Consider the following 23,503-nt stretch of genomic DNA (forward strand, 5'->3'; position numbering starts at 1 on the left):
GTCTGATGTGAAAATGCACCTGCAGTAGGCATAGTAAATAAACCAAAGTGCTAGCATTAAATTTTAGTAGGTCTCAGGTAATCTGGTAAGAAATGAAATATATTAATCCACTCAAGCATTTGCTAAGGGCTTGCTACATTTTCACCTCGAGGTAGAAAAATCCATCATAATCCTGCCCGAAGGAAATCAATTAACTGGTTAGAGTACCTGAGTCAGTTTTCAGAAGATGAACAATGTTTACTGCCATATTCTGTTGTTGCTGTTTAGATGAACCCAAAATAGAGGCTGTTATGAAAAGTGGTCAATGTTTTTATGTATATATGCTCTCTACCAAGTATTCCTTTTCTGTTTTGTTAGCTACTGTTTAAATGCTTTAAACACGCAGACAATATGCAAGTAGATAACTTTTAAAAGGTCAGCTGAAGAACCTTTGACCAAAAAAATCATAAAATGTATGAAAAATGAAATCATATTTGTATGCTGTAGTCTTTTCTGTGATTCTAATTTATTTTAGGGTGCTATAAAATATCAATATGGTTTCTAAGTTTCCTGGAAAATGTACACAGTATTCATTCTTAAATAGACTACTTGCCAGCTTAATATTTTACAAAATTTGTATTTTCATTGACAAATTGATTGCAGGCGATTTATTTCCTGATTCAAAAATATATTCACTTTTCATTAATATATAAACAAACCCTACACATCCTTACAATAACACTAAAATAAGGCTAATAAACTTTTAAATTTAAAAAGGCAATGATACTGATTAACTGCTAAAAATAATTACTATATTTACCAATATGTTTTTTATGAAAAAATACTCATTCTTTAGTTCATTATAAAATATTTATTTTATTTAAAAAACTATCAGAATCTAGAGCATACTAAACAAATTTAGCTGATCTCTTCTGTTTTCAGATGCTCAAACACATATTTTACATATTTGTAATAAATGTGTCTGACTCATACCATGCACAAAAAAGTCACTATTTATAGTCAAAGATATTGGTTAACAACACAGCTGACCACCAGCATTTTCTACCCCCAACCTGACAAGTTGTTAAATATTTGGGTGTTTTCAATATTTCACTCACTAGTGGGAAGACATGTTTTATTTCTTATTACTATGATTGCTAACATGTTTTGTACATCATGTATATTAATTGTGTTTCTTTAACAAACAATGTGTCAGGCATGCCTTTAAGCACTTTATCTTTATGTCCTCCTTGGAGGTGTTTTTCAAATAGATGGACAAAAATACATAAACGACTTCAAGTGTATTTGCTCCTTAGACTGTTTTCCAAAAAACTTCAACCAATTCACACGTTATTAGCAAAACATAAGTATATACCTTTCTCCACATTCCCCAAATATTGTGTTGTCATTTGTTTATTTTCTTGCTCTTTTATTAATACCTTAAAGTTTTGCATATGTTTTGTGAGGCTGTACATTTAGGCTTGTGAAAATATTTGAATACAAACTGTGACCCTTTAACATTTTATCAATAGGAATCTTTACAAGTTCTTGTCATAATTGTATCATTCTTAATTGTTTCAAAAATCAGCTTATCCTACCAATTAAAATAGGTATAAATTTGCTACAGTATACACTTACTATTCCAGTATCAAAATGATTTCACTTGTATTTTCATAGACTTCATGAAGATTAATCACGCGGGGACAGGACTTCGCCAATTCAAGCACGGCAATCTCATGTAGAATCTCTGCTCGACAATCCTGTCCTCTTCTTCTCTTTTTAAGAAATTTTGCAGCATATTCTTGACCAGTAGATTTTGAAATACATTGTCTAACTACAGCAAATTTTCCTCTAGGGGAAAAAATAAGAAAGGTTAATTTTGACTTTTTCATAGAAAATACTGGTAAAATACAGAGAGTAGTAAACTTCTAAATTAAGGTTAATCCTTTCAAGCATTCATGCCATTAAGGAATTTGGCTCTATCTCTTGAATGAATCAAATATTTCATGTACTTTAATAGAAATTATAGTACTATCTCATAAAAATTATAAATGGCAAACTTAATAACAGTATAAAAAAGATATAAAAAAGTATAAAAAATATTTTTCACTATATTATGATACAATCTCATTTGCATGCCAACTACATGCTATACTCTTCATATAAATTATTGCATTTAAGAATCATAACAATCCTATATTGTAAATATACTCTACTTTGCAGATGTCAAAGAGCAGTAGTAACTTGGCCAAAGTAAAGATTTAAACTAAGGTCTATTTCCAAAGACCATACCCTTCATAGGTTGTCACATTAACTCCCTCATCAAAAGAGCCTTCTCTCAATATAAATAATTAAAATGAAGGCAAAACTAGCTATAAGTCTCTTTAATAGAGTGCTAAGCACCTCAGCCAATTTTTTAAGACAGTCAAAATTATAGTTTTTATTGATAAATTTGAATATTTCAAGTTTACAGTCACCCAAAATCTAGTTCTAAAGACCTAAAGCTATTTTGAGAAACTAATAAACACTATTGACTTCTTCCCAGAAAAATGTACATCATGCCCTTAAATGGAAAGTTTTACATACAATTCCAGAGGGTTTTCAGAATTTGAACTCCATCCACAAAGTCTCTAAGCCTGAGTCTAGGGAGTCCAAAGCCTCATCCTAAGGCCTAAATCACTCTCCAGTTTCTGATACTAACAAATCAGGTAGAAATAAAGGAACTTAAGAAAGAAATATTTGTTCCACAATCCTTTTTGCTCCAATCTCCCTAAGAATATATTTCCATCACAACATATTAGCAAGGGAAATACATTTTAGTACACTTGGTGTTCATGGGTGGTAGAGGTGGAAAGATATCAGCAAAATAAATCGCCTGATTATATTATACTTGCTATTCACAAGGGCCTGGATGACAAAGATTCCTACTCTTTATTTTCCAAATTCCCTCAAAATTAGTGCCAATGAGAAGGACTGGAAACCAAGCTGAAAAAAGTAAATAGCTACTGATGCCAAGGGAAAAAATAAGTGAAAAAGCTATAATTTGACCCTTCAACATCAAAATATGTATCAACTAAATAGATCTACATTCACAAACCTGCTTCTTTGAAAGCAATTTTCATTTAAGATTTGAGAATGTTTCATTTTAACTATAAAATATTAACATAATATATATGAAATAATACAAATTTTGCATTTCAATTTGTAAACAAATTTTGCAAACAAAAATTTAAAGCAGTCCCTTTATTTTATATTTAAACTACCTGTGTTTTGTAAATTTTATACTAGATAAACTGAGTCAGAATGAGATTAAATAACTCATAAAAGGTCACATATGGATTAAACTGTGGAATGTGAATTCCTAGCTTTCTATTCTAACCATTCAAGATAACTCCTACTGGTAAAACAGTTTTTTAAAAAGTACAACTTACTCACTTCTGTCAATTCTTACTTAGATTTAGAAGCAAAAATGAATCTTAAGTAAGAAGGAAAATTTGAGTTTTATAAAGAAAATCACCTTGTAAAAATTTAGGAAACAGAAACTAATTAACAAACTAAATTGTACAGCTGAAATAATATATAGTTTATATTACCAACCGTGACAATTAAGTTCTACTACAATCTTATGATTTGTCTCTACAAGCCAGAATTCTCTCAGAAATGACAACCTAAAATTAAATAATACCTACTAATTGTTTCAGATATTCTTAAGAGGTTTTCTTTAAAGGAATCTTCATTAATCTAGACCAAAGGTAACCAAATGACACTGATAATTATTTATTCATCAAGGTTCAACACTAAGTAAAAGCTCCATGAGGGCAAGGGCCATGTTTGTTCTAATTACTACAGTAATTATCGAATCTATACTGTGCTAACACATTGTAGGCACTGAAATATTTGTTGAATGAATTTAAGAGTTATGCACCTAACCATATACTGTGGTATTTTGTATCCTGTACTGAAAAGCATTTACATTTTTTAAGGTGATCAGGGATTCCAATAAAATTATACATATATAAACTTATATATGATTAAGGTAAATATTTTTATCATAATTATCAGCTGACTGAGGAGAAAAACATTATTTTCCATTTAAAAATGCTTATTGTGGTTTAGAAGTAGCAAAAATATACAATCTTCAATATAAAATGTTCCTGTCTTATATTTAGTAAAAAAATTCAAACAAAGTTAAGATCCTTAACAATAATACTCAACTCATACCCATGCATTCTGAATACACAATAACTTGTGAAAAAAGGGGGAAGGGTAAGCCACAAAGGAAGCTACGTTTATTTCTGAATCTGCCTCACCCTTCTAACCACAAGAAGTCCTGTGAAACCTTGCCTCAGTTGGGGGAAGGGTGGAAAAAACTTACCCAACATGTTAAAAAACAGGAACACTGCAATTTTTTTAAATAGTAAAAAATGAACTGTGAACTTTCGTATATTTTTCTTCAGTTCGCTGTTTATAAATTCTTAAAATGAGCATCTTAAAATAATATAAAACAGTTGATTTGGAAAGGTAACTTTACAGTTCACCACATGTTAGAATTATATCTATATACTTCAAAATGTGCAAGCCTCAGGAGAAACAAAGTTATGATCCTAATTTCTATTTCACAAAATATAGGATATTAACATTAGCATCACTATTAAAGAACTTTAAGCAAGTTTCTGACAGATAAAAAGTCATATCAGTATTCACCATATGACTCATTAGCTCATTCTATTTAAAAGAAAAATGTCAGGTAGGGCTCATTTATAGCAACCTGAATTTGTTCTAATCAGATCCTATCATGAGTGTCTGCTTTAAAGTACACCCAACTCAAATTTAGGATTGTTATTTGTAACAGCACTTCATGTATAAAACAATTTAGAACTGTTAATTTTGTCTTCATCAAATTTTAAGTTCTCCAAATCTCAAAGAAAAAAAGTATGTGGCCTTTTTAGCTCCCCTAATGTCCTTTATTTTTCAAAATTGAGTTAATAAATGTATGTTAATTTACCAATCAAAGTAGTAACTTAGAAAAATAGAAAAGAATGCCCTTTACTGTGGGTACTGTTCAAGGCTCTGCATATCTAATCACCTACAGCTCAAAGCAGTTTCCAAACATTTAACAAGTGAAGGAAACTTGAAGAGCTCTAGTCTACTCTCTTATCTTAGAGAAAAGTACATCACCCAATGTTAGATCCAGAACAGAGACAAGTCAATTGACTTCTAGCTTGGTCTCGTTTTCTACTAATACACCATATGATGCCATATAGAACAAATTTTACACAGCTGCTGGAAAAAAAGAAAGAAAACTCCTAAGGTAATCTTAGACTACCTCAATAGAAGTAATAGTTTCACGTATTCTAAATGGTGAGATATTGACAATATCGTATCCAATTCGAGGCTCCCATTCTAAGAGGGGATAATGAAAAACACTAAGTGGTACAGAAGAGGGTGAATGGATCAAGAAAAGCTGTCCGGAAATCAGGTCATACGAGTAGTTAAGGAAATTAGTAATGTTTAGCTCGTATTCAAATATCTGAAGTATTTTCACATGGATGAACATATTATGCAGCTACAAAAGGAGAACCATGTCTGTTGGGTAGATGTTAGCAGAGTAAAAAACAAAATTTTCTATGTCTAAGAGACACCCCCAAAATGGAACAGATACCTTCTGAGATATTAAGTTCCCTATCACTAAAGCATTCAAACTAAGGCTGAATAACATCTTGTCTGGGAAGTTACAGACAAGATTGCTGTACTACATTAAAAAATATATTATGACACCTGTGAACACTGAAGTCCATCCAATGAAATGGTTCCATGATTATTCACTGTGAAATATAGGCAAGTGAAAGAAACTTACTTTTTTCTCTTATAACGCAAAGGCAAATAATTATAACAGGTTTAAAACTAAACAAAAAATATTTTTAAAATTAAAAAAAATGATATCTTTCAATACACTTTTAACACACCCAAATATTTTGCACATAGAGTAAAAAAATAAACATGTAGGAATTACATGAACTGCTTTTACATTTAATTCTTAGCTTGATTAGGCAGATAAAATCATCATCATTGTTGTGCAAAAGAAAAGTATCCAACAGCTAACAAGTGAAAAAAAACAGGACTTGCCTTTACCCTTAAGATAAAAGACCACCGAGAATAGAATTACTTTTGTTGGTTCAGTTGATTTTTGTTTTTATGTTGACAGTTTCAGAGCTAAAAATCTATCATAAATTTTACTGTACATCTATCAATACAAACACAAACTTAGTAAGCCATTTTCACATAAGCCAAAACATTTACCTCCAGAACTAAAAGCAAATAATAAACTGACAGCCATTTTCCAAGCTTTCATTAAGCACCTCTAATTTAAAGCTCAACAGATGATGGCTATATGACTTAAATAACTTGGTATATACTTTATAACTTTCAAATATAAGGTAGAAGTACTAAAACATATCATAACATCGGGTTACTCATTGGTCTCAAAGAACTTTACACCTTGGTTAAGCCAAAACAAGTAAGTATTTTTGCAGAGTTTAACACATAAAACATGGATTCTTTGTGATACAGGTTATACTGTCAAATATAAATTAATTATTCTGTGCAATTTAGGAAAGAAGAGGACAATGTCACCATTTTTTTTAACCTACTACAGTCTCCTAGCAATTTTTTAAAAACTTTATTTAACATAAACTTATATACTACTGTACCTTATAAGCACTTTACAAATGTTAATTTAATCTTCACAACAACCATATAAGGTAGACATAATTATCTTCATCCCACTTATGAGATGAGGAAACTATAGCCCAAGGAGGTTCATTAATTTAACTGTGATCACACAGCTACTATTAAAGGCAGAGCCCAGGCTTGGAATGGGCTGTCAACTATGCTAAGCTGCTCCTTCCTCATGCACAGCCTCAAATAAGAAACCTGACTTCACAACAGGGGTTATGCAGCTGGGTGGGATGTATAAGATCATTAACCCATCCACAGATTTGATTTTCAAGTCAGTTAACACTAGATACCATATAACAACAGAGATGATGTCTTACTCATTGTTAACTAATGATACAAAATTAGTTCTACCATAGAACTATAGAAACAGAAATACAAATTTGAATTTTAACAGAATATACATCATAAAGTTTCCTTACCGTCCTAGCTCCTTAGATGTAAGTGTATAAAAATTATTGAAATTTTCCACTTTCATTGGAGTTTGAGGAGTTGTAGTTATCAAGCCTGAAATACTTCGGCAATCAAACCTTCTCCTAGACATGTTAGATGACTCCCAGAAATCCTTCTTAGTCACTTATTTTACCTATTTAAAAAAAAGAGGAGAAAGGATATAACTTAAATGCAATTTAAAAAAAGATGTTATCTCATCTTTGACAAGATCTGCATTACATTATGCAGTTCCAAATATAGCTATAAGATACAATCAAAGAAAGAAAAAGAAGAAGAAAGATTAAAGAGAACATTCTACCAGCAAGGAAAAGACAAGAACATACATATAAACTGGTATCACCTCTGTGGCTCTTGAACAAAGTTACTGACTTCATTTCAGAATAAAACTACTGTAAAACTACTGTATGACCTCTCAAATTCCCGTCTTAAAAAGTCACAATAAAAGTACAGTATAAGCAATCTTTCAATTTAATTTTTAAGTTCTCATTTTTTAAAGTTAAGCCACTCATATAACAAAACAAATCACAAAGTACTCATCTCAAATTTAATTTCACATGGCCAAACAAAAATCAAAACCAAACCTTTTAGTGGTGAATTCACATATTGTTGAGTTATATTACTGACATCCGAATGACTACAAGAAATAAAACTTGATTCACAGACTGGCTACATTTCAGTGCTAAATTCAGCACGATGTTAGTTACTAAATTTAAAGTTTCTCTCCTTTGGGCAGAACCTAGCACAGACGTTGTTTGAAGAATTCAATTTTGTTGGATGAGTGTTAACTATACACAAAACCTTATTTTGGAGTTCTAATCTATATTTGAAACTCTTACTTATCTTAAATTTTGTGATATTAACAAGCATTCAGTTTTAGTTTCAAAACAACTATTTCATATTAACTGAATTCACCCAATAATAGCAGACTATATATTTCAAGATATTTCTGACTCTCAGGTGTGCCTACCTAATAAAAGATGCAGTACTATCCATCTAGTACCTTTCCATAATAAACCCTTAGGCATTTAGTCCTCAGCTACCTTCTTCCTTCCCCTATTTGCTACTGACATCTATTGTTCTTTATCTTTCTAAATTCAAATGCCATGGGCAGAGTATGATTAGAGTTCAGTGTTTTCCATTTCTATAATTTCTCTTCTTGGTTTTATTCTCAAAGAAGCAATAATCTTTTTCTCTAAAACCCCTTTGTCTTTGGGGAAACAAAACCCTGACATTTTGGGGGTACATGTCTTAGAGTCTAAGGGTAGGAATGTAGTATTCTGAAAAGGACATTTGGAATGAAACACACCTGGGTCTGGATCCCATTTCTCCAAAATACTAGCAATGACACCTTAACTAAATAATTTAACTTCACTGAGTCTTACTACTTTAACAAGATATATTTCAAATGTATAGAAATACCACAAAAAGCTTTCTCTTTCAAGTATTATTACTTTGCCGTATTTCATTTAAGTTAAAAACATGCAAACAAAATATAGCTACAGTTGAAGTCAGTCTCTTCTTTTCAATTCTATTCTACACTCCCACTAGTACTTTGTGGGGAGGCTTTATTGATTCATTTCCCAGTCAAAACTTCCTCGATTCCAAGTTTTATTTAATTTTTGCTATTCTAGTTCAATAAAGGTGAAATAGAATTTCATTGTGATTTACTTTGCATTTCCCTGATTACTAAGTTTCAATCTTGCAAGGCTTGATAATTCAATCCTGTAAGGATGGATAAGTGAATCTATCTGGCAGAGCTCTAAAGAACAAAATTTTAAAATAACCTTTGACCTGGAGTTATTTTCCAAATTCATTGCATGGGTAAGCCCTGAAAAAGGGCCCTCATATGGGTCAATCTGCAATGACAAGAAATATGTTTTCTTTGTTCCCTTTTTTTTTGGTTAGTTCCCAGCATTCAAAGAAACCTATGTCTTAGCACTTGCTGGATAAAAGCTTAAGGGAACATGCCCTCAGAGTCTAAATTTCAGCAATAATACATTAAAATATCAAAATGTCCAGGTTTCAACAAAGAGTGGCAAAACAAAGTGATGTAAGTGACGGCTCAGGCAATGGAGAAGATTAAAGCATTAAAAACTATCAATAAAGAAACTCAGACCTGGGATATATACCAGACTAAGACATTAAAAAATATGTTCCTAAACATGCTCAAAGAGCTAAAGGAAAAATGGACAAAAACTAGTGTAAATGAGGAAAATTAAAGATGAATACAAAGAAAATAACAATGGAGAGATAGGAATTATGAAAGGGAACCAAACAGAGCTGAGGACCACAGTAACAGAAACTAAAAATTCCCTAGAGGGTTTCAACATCTGATTGGAGTGACAGAAGAAAGAATCAGGAACAGGAAGATAAGACAATTGAAATCATTCAGCAAGAGGAGTATAAAGAAGAAAGAATGAAGAAAAGTGAAGCAAGCCTGAGGCTCTTGCAGAACCCCATCAGGTATACTAATATATGCCTTGTGTGAGTCTCAGAAGGAGAAGAAAGGGGCAGTGAGAATATTCAAAGAAAGAATGGCTGAAAACTTCCCAAATTTAATTAAAAAACATGAATATTAACATCCAAGATACTCAACAATCTCCAAATAGACCCAGGCCATAGCATACTATAATCAACTCTCAAATGCCACTTAAAAGAGAATTCTGAAAGTCAGAGGAGAAAAGTGACATGTCACATACAAAGGAAATTTAATAAGATTAGGTGCTGATTTCTCATCAGAAACCATGGAGGCAAAATACGTTATCAGTGGGATAATATATTTAAAGCGCTATACACAAAAAATTGCCAACCAAGAATTCCATCTCTGGCAATACTATCTTTCAAAAATGACAGAGAGATTGAGACACTCCCATATAAGCAAACACTGAGGGAGTTTATCACCCTCAGACTGGTCCTACAAGAGATGCTAAAGAGAGTTCTGCAGGTTTAAAGGAAAGGACAACAGACAACAGAATGAAGCACATGAAGAAATGGTAAGGGTACCAACGAAGGCAAATAAAATTGCCAGTACTATTGTATTTTTGTTTTTAACTCTACTTTTTACTTCCTACAAGATCTAAAAGGCAAATGCATAAAATGTAATAATGACAAATCAGTGGTTCTAAACTCATATAAACATGCAATTTGTGACAAGAACTGCATAAAGGTGGAGGGACAGAAGAGTATAGGAAAACAGTTTGCACTTAATACTGATGCTAAATTGGCATCAAAGCAAACGAGATTATTTTAGATTTATGATGTTACATTTAAGCCCCATGGAAAGTAGAAAGAAAATACTTGAGAATATGCAAGCTCATAGAGACAGAAATTAGAGCTGCCATGGGCAATGCATAAGGTTTCCATTTGGGGAGATGGCACAGTTTTAGTAAAGGAAGGTGGTGAAGTTTCCACAATATTGTGAATTTGATTAATCCCATTGAATGCTATGCTTGGGAATGGCTGAGATGGGAAACCTTATGTTTGTATATATGTTCCCATAAATAAAAACAAAAGAAAAGGAAAATGCAACTAAAGAGACAATGACAATTAAATGCTATACATGATCCTGGATGGGATTTAGCAAGGAAGAAGAAAAGGCTTAGAAGGACACTAATTGGGACATATGAATATATGGAATATAGATTGTAAGCTTCATTTCAACGCTAACTTTTTTGAACTTGATAATTGCACTTGAGGTGATTACATAAGTGGATATCTTTCTCTTAGGAAATGTGCATAGCAATATTAAATGTTCAAGGGGCATCATGTACATGCAACCTCTAATCAAATGTTCAGAAAATGGATTGACAGATGGATAGACAGATAGAATGATACTGCAAAAGTGGCAAAATGTCAAAAATGGTGGAACTGGGTGTCTTGGGTATTATTTTTATAACTTTCCTGTAAGTTTGAAAGCATTTAAATATATATACACATACAATGAACTCATATAGAATGATATTGGAACAATGTTAGTGAAGACACATCTTGCTTGTCCAAAAAATAAGTTAATGTTCTGCCTAAAGATAATCTCTACACAGTCCCCTGCCACAGTTAAGTAGCTATAATCTCCCTATTTCCATACACAGAATCTCTCTGAAATTCTATTAGCGTATAGGGTCTTGATTGTAAGACATGTACCTCAACTAGACTACAGATCTAAGATGCTTATCTGATGCTCAATACATCAGCTACTAAATGGTCAATTCGAATAAGTATTTTCTGCTCTCAATTTTCAAAAGAGTCAGTATTGGTCTTGGATATAGTCAAAGATTTTTTTTCTTAATTTTTATTCTGGTAACATATATATGACGTAAAATTTCCCTTTTAACCACCTTCACATATACAATTCTGCGCTGTTAATTACACTCACAATGTTGTGATGCAGTGTGCTGATTTGAAAAGATGTATGTCCCCTAGAAAAGCTATGTTTTAATCTAAATCCCATTTCATAAAACAGAATAATCCCTTTTCAATACTGTATGTTTGAAACTGTAATCAGGTCATCTCCCTGGAGATGTGATTTAATCAAGAGTGGTTGTTAAACTGGATTAGGGGACGACATGTCTCCACCCATTTGGGTGGGTCTTGATAAGTTTCAGGAGTCCTATAAAAGAGGAAACATTTTGGAGAATGGGAGATTCAGAGAGAGCAGAGGAGAACGACATAGCCACGAGAAGCAGAGTCCACCAGCCAGCGACCTTTGGAGGTGAAGAAGGAAAACACCTCTCGGGGAGCTTCATGAAACAGGAAGCCAGGAGAAGCTGGTGGATGATGCCGTGTTCACCATGTGACCTTCCAGATGCGAGAGGAACCCTGAACGTGTTCACTATATGCCTTTCCAGATGAGAGAGAAACTCTGTGTTTACCATGTGCCCTTCCACTTAAGAGAAACTGTGAACTTCATCAGCCTTCTTGAACCAAGTTATCTTTCCCTGGATGCCTCTGATTGGACATTTCTATAGACTTGTTTTAATTAGGACATTTTCTTGGCCTTAGACTGTAAACTAGCCATTTATTAAATTTCCCCTTTTAAATTCCCCATTCTGTTTCTGGTATTTTGCATTCCGGCAGCTAGCAAACCAGAACATGCAGTAAAAGAGATTTATGTTTAATGAAACAACATTTATAACAGAGAAAAAAAATTTTCAAAATCTTGTTGAATAAATGGACCCTAAAGTCCAGCAATAGAAAAGTGGTTAAATACATCTATATAACAGAATATTATATATATTCAATATAAATTATGCTTTCAAATAACATTTTAATATCATAATTTTTTCAACTTATAATGTTAAGTAAAAAAAAAAGGAAGACACCAAACTTTATGTATAGTATAATTATGTGAAAATACAAAAACAAATCAAAAAGAATTCTATTGCAAAATGTTAACAGTTGCTATCTTTGGGTGGTGGAATTATGGACAGCATTTATATTTTCCTTTGTTCAAGTTATCTACACTGATCAGGTACTACCTGATCTATAAAATAATTTGACTTATAAAGTAACAAAAGCCTTTGTATAAAAAAGATGGTTGGGAATCTATGACCAGATTTAATTGTGGAAATTCAGTTTGCAATAGCAGACTTTATCTATTTACATGGTAAGGGTTTAATTGTTCAGGATTTCAAGAGACATTATTGCTCAGATTTTAAAAGGCCTCAATGTTTTCTGCGCATTTATGTGTAGAGCCAATAGAGTTCATTATCCAAATCCTATGTCAGTTCATACGTAGGGTCCATGTAAGCTTTTAAGGTAAATACTAAGCAAGAGTTAATGCCTTGTTTAATATTGCATAGGAAAAAAATATTTAGCAAATTCTGAACTAACATTATACTTATGGTTCTATATAAAGAATAACAATTGGTAACCTTAAGACATATGCCTTTATATGAGTATTGCTTGAAAAATCCATTCATCCTGGAACTTCTCTGAAAAAAAATCCAAAATATGATATCTAAATATACCAATGAAAATTAAGTTTGGTCATGCCTATTATTAAGTTATAGTAGAAGGAAGAAGTGCTTAGATTTTTTTTAAAGATTAAACTGGATAATGACAATATAGACACAACCATATATTCAATGTACTAATACTATTTTCTAATGACAATAGTATTAGGAATAATTTTTCCTAATGAAGACTGGCTTGTGCTTAATTTTGTACGATAAATTCCCTAACACTCATCTGTACTGTGGGTCATCATAAAGTAAAATATGCCACAGGTATTTATTTGTTTGACTATAAATGTGACTAAGAACAGCAGCAGGCAACCAGTTTTTTAAATACATGTCAATGCAAAAATCATTTTTTGAATTGTGATACACTTCTGACATCGAATGTGCTGAACAGAAGCCATATCTCAGAAAAAGAGAAGTACATTTCTGATGACTGAACCCTGTGCTTATCTACTTATTGCTAATATAGCTACATTACAAACTACTATAGAATTTCTCAAACTCATTTCCCTTCTATTTACTTTTACTTGAACCTGTTCTCACAGTCTTGCTTTTTTCCCATTTCTTTTTCCTTGCCCAATTTTGCATATAATGTGGAACATGAATGTCACCTTTGTCCACCAAATCTTCCACAAATACCTGGTTGCCTTCATTTGGAAGGTTCTTGGAAACATGAAGGTTATCGGCCAGCTCCCTGTCTCACCTAGTATCTCCCTAAATTTCCCACCTAATTCTCTTCAACTCAACTTCAACAAATAAACTTCAGACCTTTTCTTATCATCTACCATAGCTCAATATACTATAAATATTCTAAGTTATCACTCTGTTGTGTTCTATTTGAAATCCATTTCATAACACTCTATCAGGCTATACTGGTTTAAAAAAACTCAAAACAACAACAGATCCTTGAAATAGTAACAGGGTAACAGAAGACAAGATAAAATTAAGTTTTCAATTATATAGTACTACAAAGAATAGTAGTATCTCAAATTTATTTTCAAAGGTTTTTTTTCATTAACTTCCACTACAATCATTATGATAAGAATTCAGCATGGCTCAGTGAAGGAGGGAAGTATGGACCAGTGAAGGAAGGAAGAAAAGGAAATGTTAGGCTTGTTCTGGACCTCGACTTAATTGAAGGGAGAAAGTAAAGGTGATGTGTTAAAAAGCAAGACAACCACTCAAACAGACCCTATAATAGCTCTATTTTTAAGGTATTCATGATATTCACTTCAAAGTTAACAAATAGTTTCATAAAAATAGAATATATGATAAACAATAAATGAAAACACGTAGAGCATTAAATTGTCTGCTTTGATTTCTTCATTACCTCTCCATTACCTACAAAGATAACTCCTTAGCATGACACACAAATTTCCTGGAGGCTAGGTACATACCAGTTTCATCTCCTGCCACACTTATATCTCAAATTTTGCCTCCACATCTTTGTTTATGCTATTTTCTGCATGCAACATCTTTCTGCCCGTAAAAGGCTAACTCTTCTTATGTATTCTTCATATCAACGCAGAACAACACCTCTTTCAGGAAGCTTTGCCTAAAACCCACAGGCTGGGTTAAATGCCTCTGCTTTAAGCTTCAAATAGGACTGCTAGCAAAGCTCTTTACCTTAATTATGTTAAGCTGAAATTTTGTTTTGTGTTTAAAGGGTCAACTATTTATTTTATGTCCAAGCTCCCAGCATAGTCTCTGGCACCTGGTGAAAATTCAACAAATGTTTGAAGAACTGAATTATAATAAGAATTATGAAATACAGCAAAAAGATTTTTAAGTATGCCTGATAACTTCGAGGGCTTAACTGAACTTGAGAGATCCATCTTGAAATTAAGTACTGGAGTTTCAAATGCAGCTAGTTTCTGCTTAATTGGGTATTTCTGTTAAATAAAATGAGGGATATTGTCCCTAGGTGGCTACCTGTAAATAACAACATCAGCTAAGAGTATCAATATTTTAAGAGCTACCCTAATCAGAAAATTCAAAAAGTTGTCCTATCAAAGATTAATGGCTCTAGAGCTTCATGAAATAAATTCAAAAGTGAATGGAAAACAAAGTAAACCACACAATTACAGGGTAACGATTCGTTTTTACGTAGACACTTAAAACAGGATTTCCAAGGGAATCAGAGAACTAGAGACTTATTTATCCAGAACCCATCAAAAGTAAAGGAAGAACTTTCTATTGGTAGCAGAGGTAATTATTTTTAATCAGTTATTATTAGAAGGAAACATTTTGGTGTAGGAAGGGGATGATGATTTTCAAAGTCTCAAAGAAGCTGCGGTCTTTATATTAACTTTTCTACTAGTTTTGTTTGTTTGTTTTTAACACTGGATAGAAAGTATAATTCAAGAATTTAATCCTTTTAAAATCACAATAGAAAGCCAGTTAACTGACTAGTCTAGTAAATATTCAAGAGCTGAAATCCCAGGCAATGACCCCCAGGCCTGATTCTGTGCCAAGACAATAAGGCCTGGTACCCTATCTTCCTACATTCAGAACGAAAATTAAACCCTGTAATTGTGAACCAGCATGGAAAGATGTTGAAAAACGGAAACACAGTTGGCTAGAAACACACAGCGCTTGTCACTCATCAGAAGGAAAATTAGGTTTCTGTTGTAAAATAAATTACTGTTTACTTAATTCAATAGCATTGCTGAAATACTGTTTATTCAGTAACTATTACAATATATAATGGACTCTGATCCTTTAAGTATTAAAGAGGAAACTACCATCTTACTATTAAAATAATGATTTTTAAATACATAAGATATAACTATACTCTCTTTCCCGGAAGAAGCTGCAAAGACTCAAGGGTGACTCAGAATATGTTGCATATAAATGTAAAAGAAACCACTTTCTTCACACACTTAAAATGGCATCAAAGGGTGCATGGGTGGTTTAGTGGTACAATGCTCACCTTCCATGAGGGAGACTGGGTTCAATTCCCAGACAGTGCACCACCACCCTCACACAAAAAAATGCATTGAAATTCAAGGCCCATTTGCAAAAAGGACAAATAAATCAAAGAAATAAAAAGTGTCAATAAAGTATGCTTTGAAAATTTCAAAATTTATTATGATACACTTAGATTAAAATATGTGCTTGTGGAGGCAGAAGGGTAGTTCAGTGGTAGAATTCTTGCTTGCCGTGTGGGAGACCTGGGTTCAATTCCCAGTCCATGCACTTCCCAAAAAACAAACAAGCAAGCAAAACAAACAACAACAAAAATCAACAAATGGTTGAATGGTTAATGGGATACTCACAGGAACAAATAATGAAATGTCACACAGCGTACCAAAAAAAAAGTTCTTGTAACTTAATTTCTAAGTACATTTCTTAATTGAAATAGCCAAACAAATATTCTTTTGATAATTTTTATCACTAGACTAAAAGCTACTTAAAAATCAAAAACACTAAATTTTGTCATCAGTTTGTGGAAAACTAAAGCACCTGAATACAGTTAAAGTTTACCCAAGTGTATGGGAGAGGTAGATGTAAATGACTGTTAATGTTTCTGACATAATAAATAGCCCCAGAGTGCAAATAATTCTTTAAAAAAAAACAAGAATCAATCAGAGTTCTTGAGAAACAGCAAGTCGAGGAGCACTGTTTTTCTTAGCTGTCAATTTTACATATAGGAAATATGTTCTACAATATACTACACTAGCAATTTTAAGACAATTTAAGATTCAGTGAAAGTGTTGGCATTTGATTTCCAAATTTCCTGGGCTTTTAGTTAGGTCTGTTAGATTAAAACAGGACAATTTTGAAATGGAAATTTTCCCTTGTAATTATGAAACAGCTCCAATAAAAGCCTTAAAAATATGTTTAAACTTTTAACACCAGTAAAACAGTGAATTGCAAACTTAAAAATTGTTAGACTAAAAACATCTACCATAAAATTCTGTATCTTCTTCAAATTTGTTATTCATATGCTGACACAGGGATTAGTCATCTCACCTTTCCCACAAACTGAGTCTATCTTGTTTTAATTCACTATTTCACTGATTCCAATAGAAAATGCAAACATTCTATCAATACACAAAAAGGAAAGGCCTTCAAAATATTACAGAACCTAAATACAGAAAAATGATCTATGATGTATAATGTATCTCAAATATAAAGCAGCTCATAACCAACTCCATTACTAAAATATTAGAAATATAAAAAACGTATTGCACATCTGCTCAGAGGAGGAAGTTTGTGTGGAGAAGATAGGTTTAGAACTTTAGGCACTGCTTTTATGAATCAGCATTAAAAAAAATAGATAATTCTATGAGTATGGGGTTTAATATCTGTAAAACCAACATTTTGATAATGGTAAATTACTTCTGTACAGTTCACTACAAAACTTTAAAATGAAATATCAATGAAAAAGTAGTCTTATCCTCTTCCTTTATAGAATGATGCTCTTGGGCTCTAAAGGGTCTTTATTAAACGCCAGTTTACATATGCTACCACTTGCCCAGTCATTTCTACAGTCAACCCTGTCTTAAAAGTATACACATTCTCAAAGACTTGAGAACTTAACGGGGTCACCCCATATGAAACAGCACTGTATAAGGTACAGCATATCATTATTACATCATTACACAAAAGTAAACATTGTGTTGGCAAACAATCAGGGAACGTGACACACGGATGTAATGCGTTTAACATTATTGAAATAGGACCAGAATATGGTTGATTTTTAATTTTTTCCTTTGCATATTGATGCCAGAGAGCGTCTAGTCCCATCACAGACAAACAGGAAGACCCGATAGCAGCTACCAGTTGCTTAAAGTCTCTTTCAACTTTATCTCTCCTTATCCCTCTATGGGAAATTAAACGAAGAGCTTTTCCCTAAAATAAAACAAAGAGCCTGGGTCAACGTCAAAGTCGTTGTCATCAAGTAGCTGTATCGTCTGAGGGTGGGTCGTATACATCAAAAGGTTTACAAGGGATCAAAATAATATCAGACGGCTGAAAGTCACTGAAACAGCTGTAATACGTCTTGCTCTCTATTCACTTTTTTTTTTTTTAAGTGTTTACAGCGGTAACTGAAACGTCCCGCAAGATGAGCACAAACTTTCTCAAGACGAAGGGCAGCCATGATCAGGACGTGCCCCCGAGTGCAGACGTGAACATATCCTGCGCCCACACCTCAGCTGGGAAGCCGGCGGGAACACGCAGGACCATGTCCGTGCAACGTGGAAGGGCCGCGAGTGAGCCCGCGGCGAAGGGGGCCCCGGGGGCGCGACGGCACGAGGGAGAGCCTGGCCCCCCCAGGCCGACAGCGCGCAACACGCACAAACCCAGACACGCAGACACACGGACACTCAGACACACTCCCACGGCTGAGAAGGGTGTTGGGTAGATCACGGGCCACCCCCCCCCACCCCCACCCCCCGCGCCAAACCCGAGAGAACCAGGGAAGCAGGACTCCAGCCGGAAAGCCGAGAGGCGCCCGCAACAGTCGGGACACCTGACGGGCAGCACAATCCGAGCCCATCGCCTCCAGGTCCGGGGTCCGAGCGGCCCCTGATCCGCCCGCACCTCCTGGATCTGTCCTCGGGAGCCCCCGAGTTCCAGGTCCCTGTGCCGACTGTGAAGGGGACGGCTTCAGGAGTTCAGAGGCGTAGCCCGGAGCCCACCCGCCAAATCCAGCAGGGCCACGGACGCGCGAGGAGGACACTGACCGCTCCGGCCGCCGCAGGTCCTCCCGGGGCTGCCCCCTCCAAGGGGGCTCCCGTCCAGATCCACGCCGGTGGCCACGACAAGACGCGTTCTCCAGCTCTTAGCCCAGTGAAACGCCAGGTAAGTTCCGGCGTGGCAGGACCCCCTGTACTTTCCCGGACAAAGGCCGACAGTTGTGACCTGGCCCCTGTGAGCTGGTTCCCAGAGACCACAACGAAGACGAGGACTGCAGCCTACAGTTGAGGTTTGAAAACTGCATTCGAGTCGCCGGGCAGTGCTTTTCGATAGATCCCGCCCCTCGGTCGGAAAAGCCAATCAGAGCTCGCCAGGAGGGCGTGGTTGTCACGTGACGGGAGGACGGGCGCCGGCCGGCGGCGCGTGCTGCTAGGCGGGGCCCCAGCGGTGAGAGGGTGTGGCTCACGAGGGCGGGGCCGGAGCCTGGTCTAGGCTGACAGCAGGTGGGGCGCAGAGATGACTGCAGCGAGGGAGGAGCGAAGCGGGCGCTGCGGAGGCTGCGCGCAGGGCTCTGCTTCTAACTGGGTGCACCCGTCGCAGCCTTCAAAGTCTTACGTCGACGAGGTGCGAATGTCCCGAGGTCGGGAAGAGGGGAGAGGCAAAGTTCGTCCAAGCTGCTTGACTCATCATCAAACTTCTGTACCTACCAAAGACCCGTTTTCTGATTCTTCCGGGTCATTTTCCCTATGACCTGAACCCAAACCCCAAGTGGAGAGTGCAGTTTGCCACAACTTGGCAGACGTTCTCACGGTGCCTGGGATGTGGGACCAGTCCAGCAGTAAGATCGCTCCAAAGAATGGCGTTGTTCTGGGGCATGGCTGAAGCCAGTATAGGGAGAGTACAAATATGATGAATTGTTGATAATAGGCATACATGGTCTTAAGAGAAAAGATGAAAGCCTGTCACAAAATGACCCAAGATTTTTTGCCCCTTGAAGAGAGTAAAAATGTTGAAAGTTCTGTGTAAGACACAATTGTATTTTTATTGTCGAGGATGGTTTGCAAAGTGTATTTACAATAATTGTAGAAAACCATTGAGAAAATATATTGGGAGGAGAAACGTCCTCTTGGTTTTGAAACTTGAATGCTCAGTCAACATTTAAGAGGAGGTTTTCTTGTTCTAGCCCGCCAAGCCATGCAAATTCCCATCAAGCCGTCCTTTTGCTCTTCCACACTACGTTTTTCCCAAGACAGGCATAAAATAGATCATGGTCATTTAATGAGTCTACTTGTTACTTACACTGACTCATCTTAATTTAAGGTGTCCATCCCCGAAGCGTTGTCACTTGAAGGAGATTGCTTCCTTCAATCTGGTTTCTTATTGCCAACAATTGGATTGACTAAGGATTAAAGTTCAATGGATGGAAGCTGAAAAAAGCCATATATTGAAATAGACTTTTCAACTCATGGTTCCTAGCACCAGCCCTGGAACCACTTATCTCCAGGAATCGCAGAATTGTGTCATTACCGAGTTTTTTGTCAGTTTTTTGTTGACAAATCTCTAAACCGCCTAGATTCCAGCGTTTGATTAACTACCACCTCTTAGCAATCTTCTTACACTCAGTCTGCCTTCCCCTCTGTTACTAACTCAGTCCCACATCACTCTATATCTAGATGCAGTTTTTCTCTCTCCATCACAGCCTTATGCCAATCATCCTTATCAAAATTTCTCTGCTCTAACAAACCAGCCTCCCAGGGTGCTTTTAATGTCTTGCATTTCCCTCATCTCTAGCTTCTCATTATCCTTCTCATCAGCATCTGTTAATCAATTTCCAATTTCAAAAGGTTTCCCTGTCCAGAAATCGGAACTCATTGTTGATTAATCCCGGACCAATTACCTCCCTCCCTGTGTTCCTAGGCACAGGCTTATACTCGCTCCATGAATTCTCTCACACCCTTACATTGATTGTTCATGCTTTTGCCTGATGTCAGAATTGTTACCTAGGATTTATCACACCATCCCAAGGACATTTGACTACACTTGAGCTCAGGCACAGTGGCTCAAGGAATAAGCGATTTATGGTGCTGCAGGGGAGACTGCACCATCTGTGGCCTTTAGATAAAATTCAGGAGTCAACAAATACCTCCATCCCACCTTACCTACCTAAGTTCGTATTTTGCCATGTCAAAGATGCATGTTCTCACTCTCACTTCCTTGAGTAGGAACTCACCACCTGATTTGATGGTCATTCAGTTGTCATTGCCTTCTATGATCCCTGAGTGCCACACACTGTTGAGGGTGTTGAGCCTTGCCAATCACTCCAGGTGAGTTCACCACACATGACCAACGATAGTTGCCCTTTCTGATCATGCCACGATATTCACCGCATTCTCTCCAGGGAAGGAGATCCTTCCCGATCAATCCAGGTCACCACATGCTGATTACATACCGACCAAGGAAGGTGATCCTCTCTCATCACACATTTATTCCCCACAAATGCAGAGAAGGAGGATGGAGCGTGGTACAGAGAACAAGACCCTCTGAAGGGGCTTGGCTCAACTCTCCACCCAACAGGGTTACTCATTTACAGAGACAGGTTCCTCCGATAGAACCTCTCCTTGGCGGTAGGTGTGCTCGGTGCACCCAGATGGAGGATGTCACAGTGCATTTAATCTATGGTGCCTACAGCACAACCCAGTTTTGGAAGCATTGGGAACCACAGAGACTCTAAGAGACCTTGACTCCCCTGACTTTCTTGACAGTGTCTTAAACCAATATCTTCCTCAAGGACAAGCTCTTTACTCTGAAGCATCCATAAATGACCAGGGTATAGTCTGCCAAATGAACCACCGCACTTTACAAAGTATCATCTCCCAAAGCTGCCCAAAGAAATGTCATGCAAGCCACATCTGTCATTTTAAATATCCTAGTAGCCAAAATTTAAAATGTAAAACAGATGTTACTTTCAATGGTGTATTTTATTGAACCCGATGTATTAAAGTATTATTTCAACAAGAAATCAATATACAATTATTAATCAGATCTTACATTCATTTTTTAAATTTTGTCTTAAATCTGGTATTTAGTTTGAACTGACAGCATGTCTCAATTTGAATGCTAAATTTTCATCAGGAATACCTGAAGTGTGTTTGGATTTCATAAAATTTATGATTAAGAAAGCAGATTCACATACCTGTTGTTTCAAACACACTAAAAGTTTTTCAGTAATTGAATACTGTCCCGGTCTTCTAATTTAAATTTAATTAAAATGAAGTCAAATTTAAAATTCAGTCATAGTAGTCACTTCTCAAGTGATCAAGAGTCACATGTGACTTGGTGACTACCAAACTGGAGAATACAGATCTAAAGGGCTAGAATCTTGCCCACCAATTTCTTCTAAACCTCAAATGGTTTAATGCAATACTGTAAACACTGTAGGTTCTTAATAAATCATAGCATTAGAGCTGTGTGAAGCTTCAAAATGTCCTTAGGTTCCGTGGTCCAATTCCCTTGTTTTACAAAGAAGAAAACCTAGAATAAAAGTAGTTAAGGAACTTGTAAAGATCACACAGCTAATTGGTGGCAGATCTGAACAAGAATTTAGGTCTCCTGATTCTTAATCCTGAGGTCTTTCCACTTCATTGCACCAGAGAAACATTTCAGAGAAAAATATATATATGATCTTTTACATTTATATGAATAATCTCTTGAATGATATGAGCAAAGGAAAGCATAACGATATCCTACTTGCATTTGCGTAATCTGATAAAAGGCAGTACTTCCTAGAATGTTTAGGGTACCTTTCTCCCCCATGGTTTTCAGTCTCGGGGTTTAATCTTAGTTTCTCTTACCTCAGCCTGCCCGTTTCCTCTCTTTGGAGTCGCCTGACTATGCATCGACCAGCCTGCACCCAGAGTATCCGGCCACATTTTTCTGTCAGCAGCTGTTCACTTCCAGCTGTCTACCACAATTTGGTTAAGGCTGTGCTTCACAGAATCCTTTTTTGCAAACCAAACTATTCAGTAGAAACTGCAGCAAAGTTATTGAAGAATTGCTATCCTCCAGCCATAGATACATTGGACCCTGAAGCCCAGACTCATGAGAAGGAGACAGAGAGAGAGAAAGGATACATGTGTAGCTCAGTGTGTGACATCAGACAGACACACTTTCAGATGCCAGTTCTGCCTATTCTGGCTTGTGTGAATCCTGTTTCCTCACCTATAAGATGAACATAATAATAATGTCTACCTCTATGAGGGTTAAGTGAGATAGCACATACAAATCACAGTACCTGACAAGAGTAGGTCTTTGGTTCACATAAGCTGTCGTTATTTTTCAGTAGTTTGCAGGCTTCCTGAGGAGAAGAACTGCATATGCGTGGCTCACTATAGTACCCTATCTATATATAGTAGGTGCAAAGTAAATGTATGCTGAGTGACCTTATAAGCTTTTTATCTTTACAATAATTCTGTGTGGAGTTTTTATCTTTACAATAATTCTGTAAATCAAAACTGTTCTATAATTAAAAGCGTATTAAATAAAAGAATGTCTGCCATTACTTAGAATTTCCAATTTTAGAAATTGTAGAATCAGAAATTAAAACTGGAAATAACTTTTGAGAACAAGAAGAGACAAAGCTCAATAAAAAGGTTAAAACACAGTCCCGCCATTATTTTTTGCATTCTAAAAACTTAGTTGTGTTCGTAATTTGAAGCAGGCTCACTCCTGTCAGT

The 23,503-nt window shown here is 35.7% G+C and overlaps 1 protein-coding gene across 2 annotated transcripts in view; it reads right to left on the reverse strand.

Moving 5' to 3' along the window:
• The window catches only part of STK17B (serine/threonine kinase 17b), a 51,205-nt gene extending 28,473 nt beyond the window's left edge, over nt 1-22,732 (reverse strand). Inside the window, exons 1-3 of one of the 2 annotated variants that reach the window (XM_077154516.1) lie at nt 22,622-22,732; nt 7,137-7,300; nt 1,618-1,830 (exon numbers count right to left, since the gene is read on the reverse strand). In XM_077154516.1, coding sequence (XP_077010631.1) covers nt 1,618-1,830; nt 7,137-7,258 — 335 coding nt within the window. In that variant the 5' untranslated portion in view covers nt 7,259-7,300; nt 22,622-22,732. Of the gene's footprint in view, nt 1-1,617; nt 1,831-7,136; nt 7,301-18,817; nt 19,188-22,621 lie in introns of those variants that run through there. The other variant, XM_077154515.1, reaches the window with a different exon arrangement.
• Nucleotides 22,733-23,503: the final 771 nt, after the last annotated feature.

The sequence above is a fragment of the Tamandua tetradactyla genome, chromosome 3 (assembly GCF_023851605.1).
Source record: "Tamandua tetradactyla isolate mTamTet1 chromosome 3, mTamTet1.pri, whole genome shotgun sequence".
Classification (NCBI taxonomy): domain Eukaryota; kingdom Metazoa; phylum Chordata; class Mammalia; order Pilosa; family Myrmecophagidae; genus Tamandua; species Tamandua tetradactyla.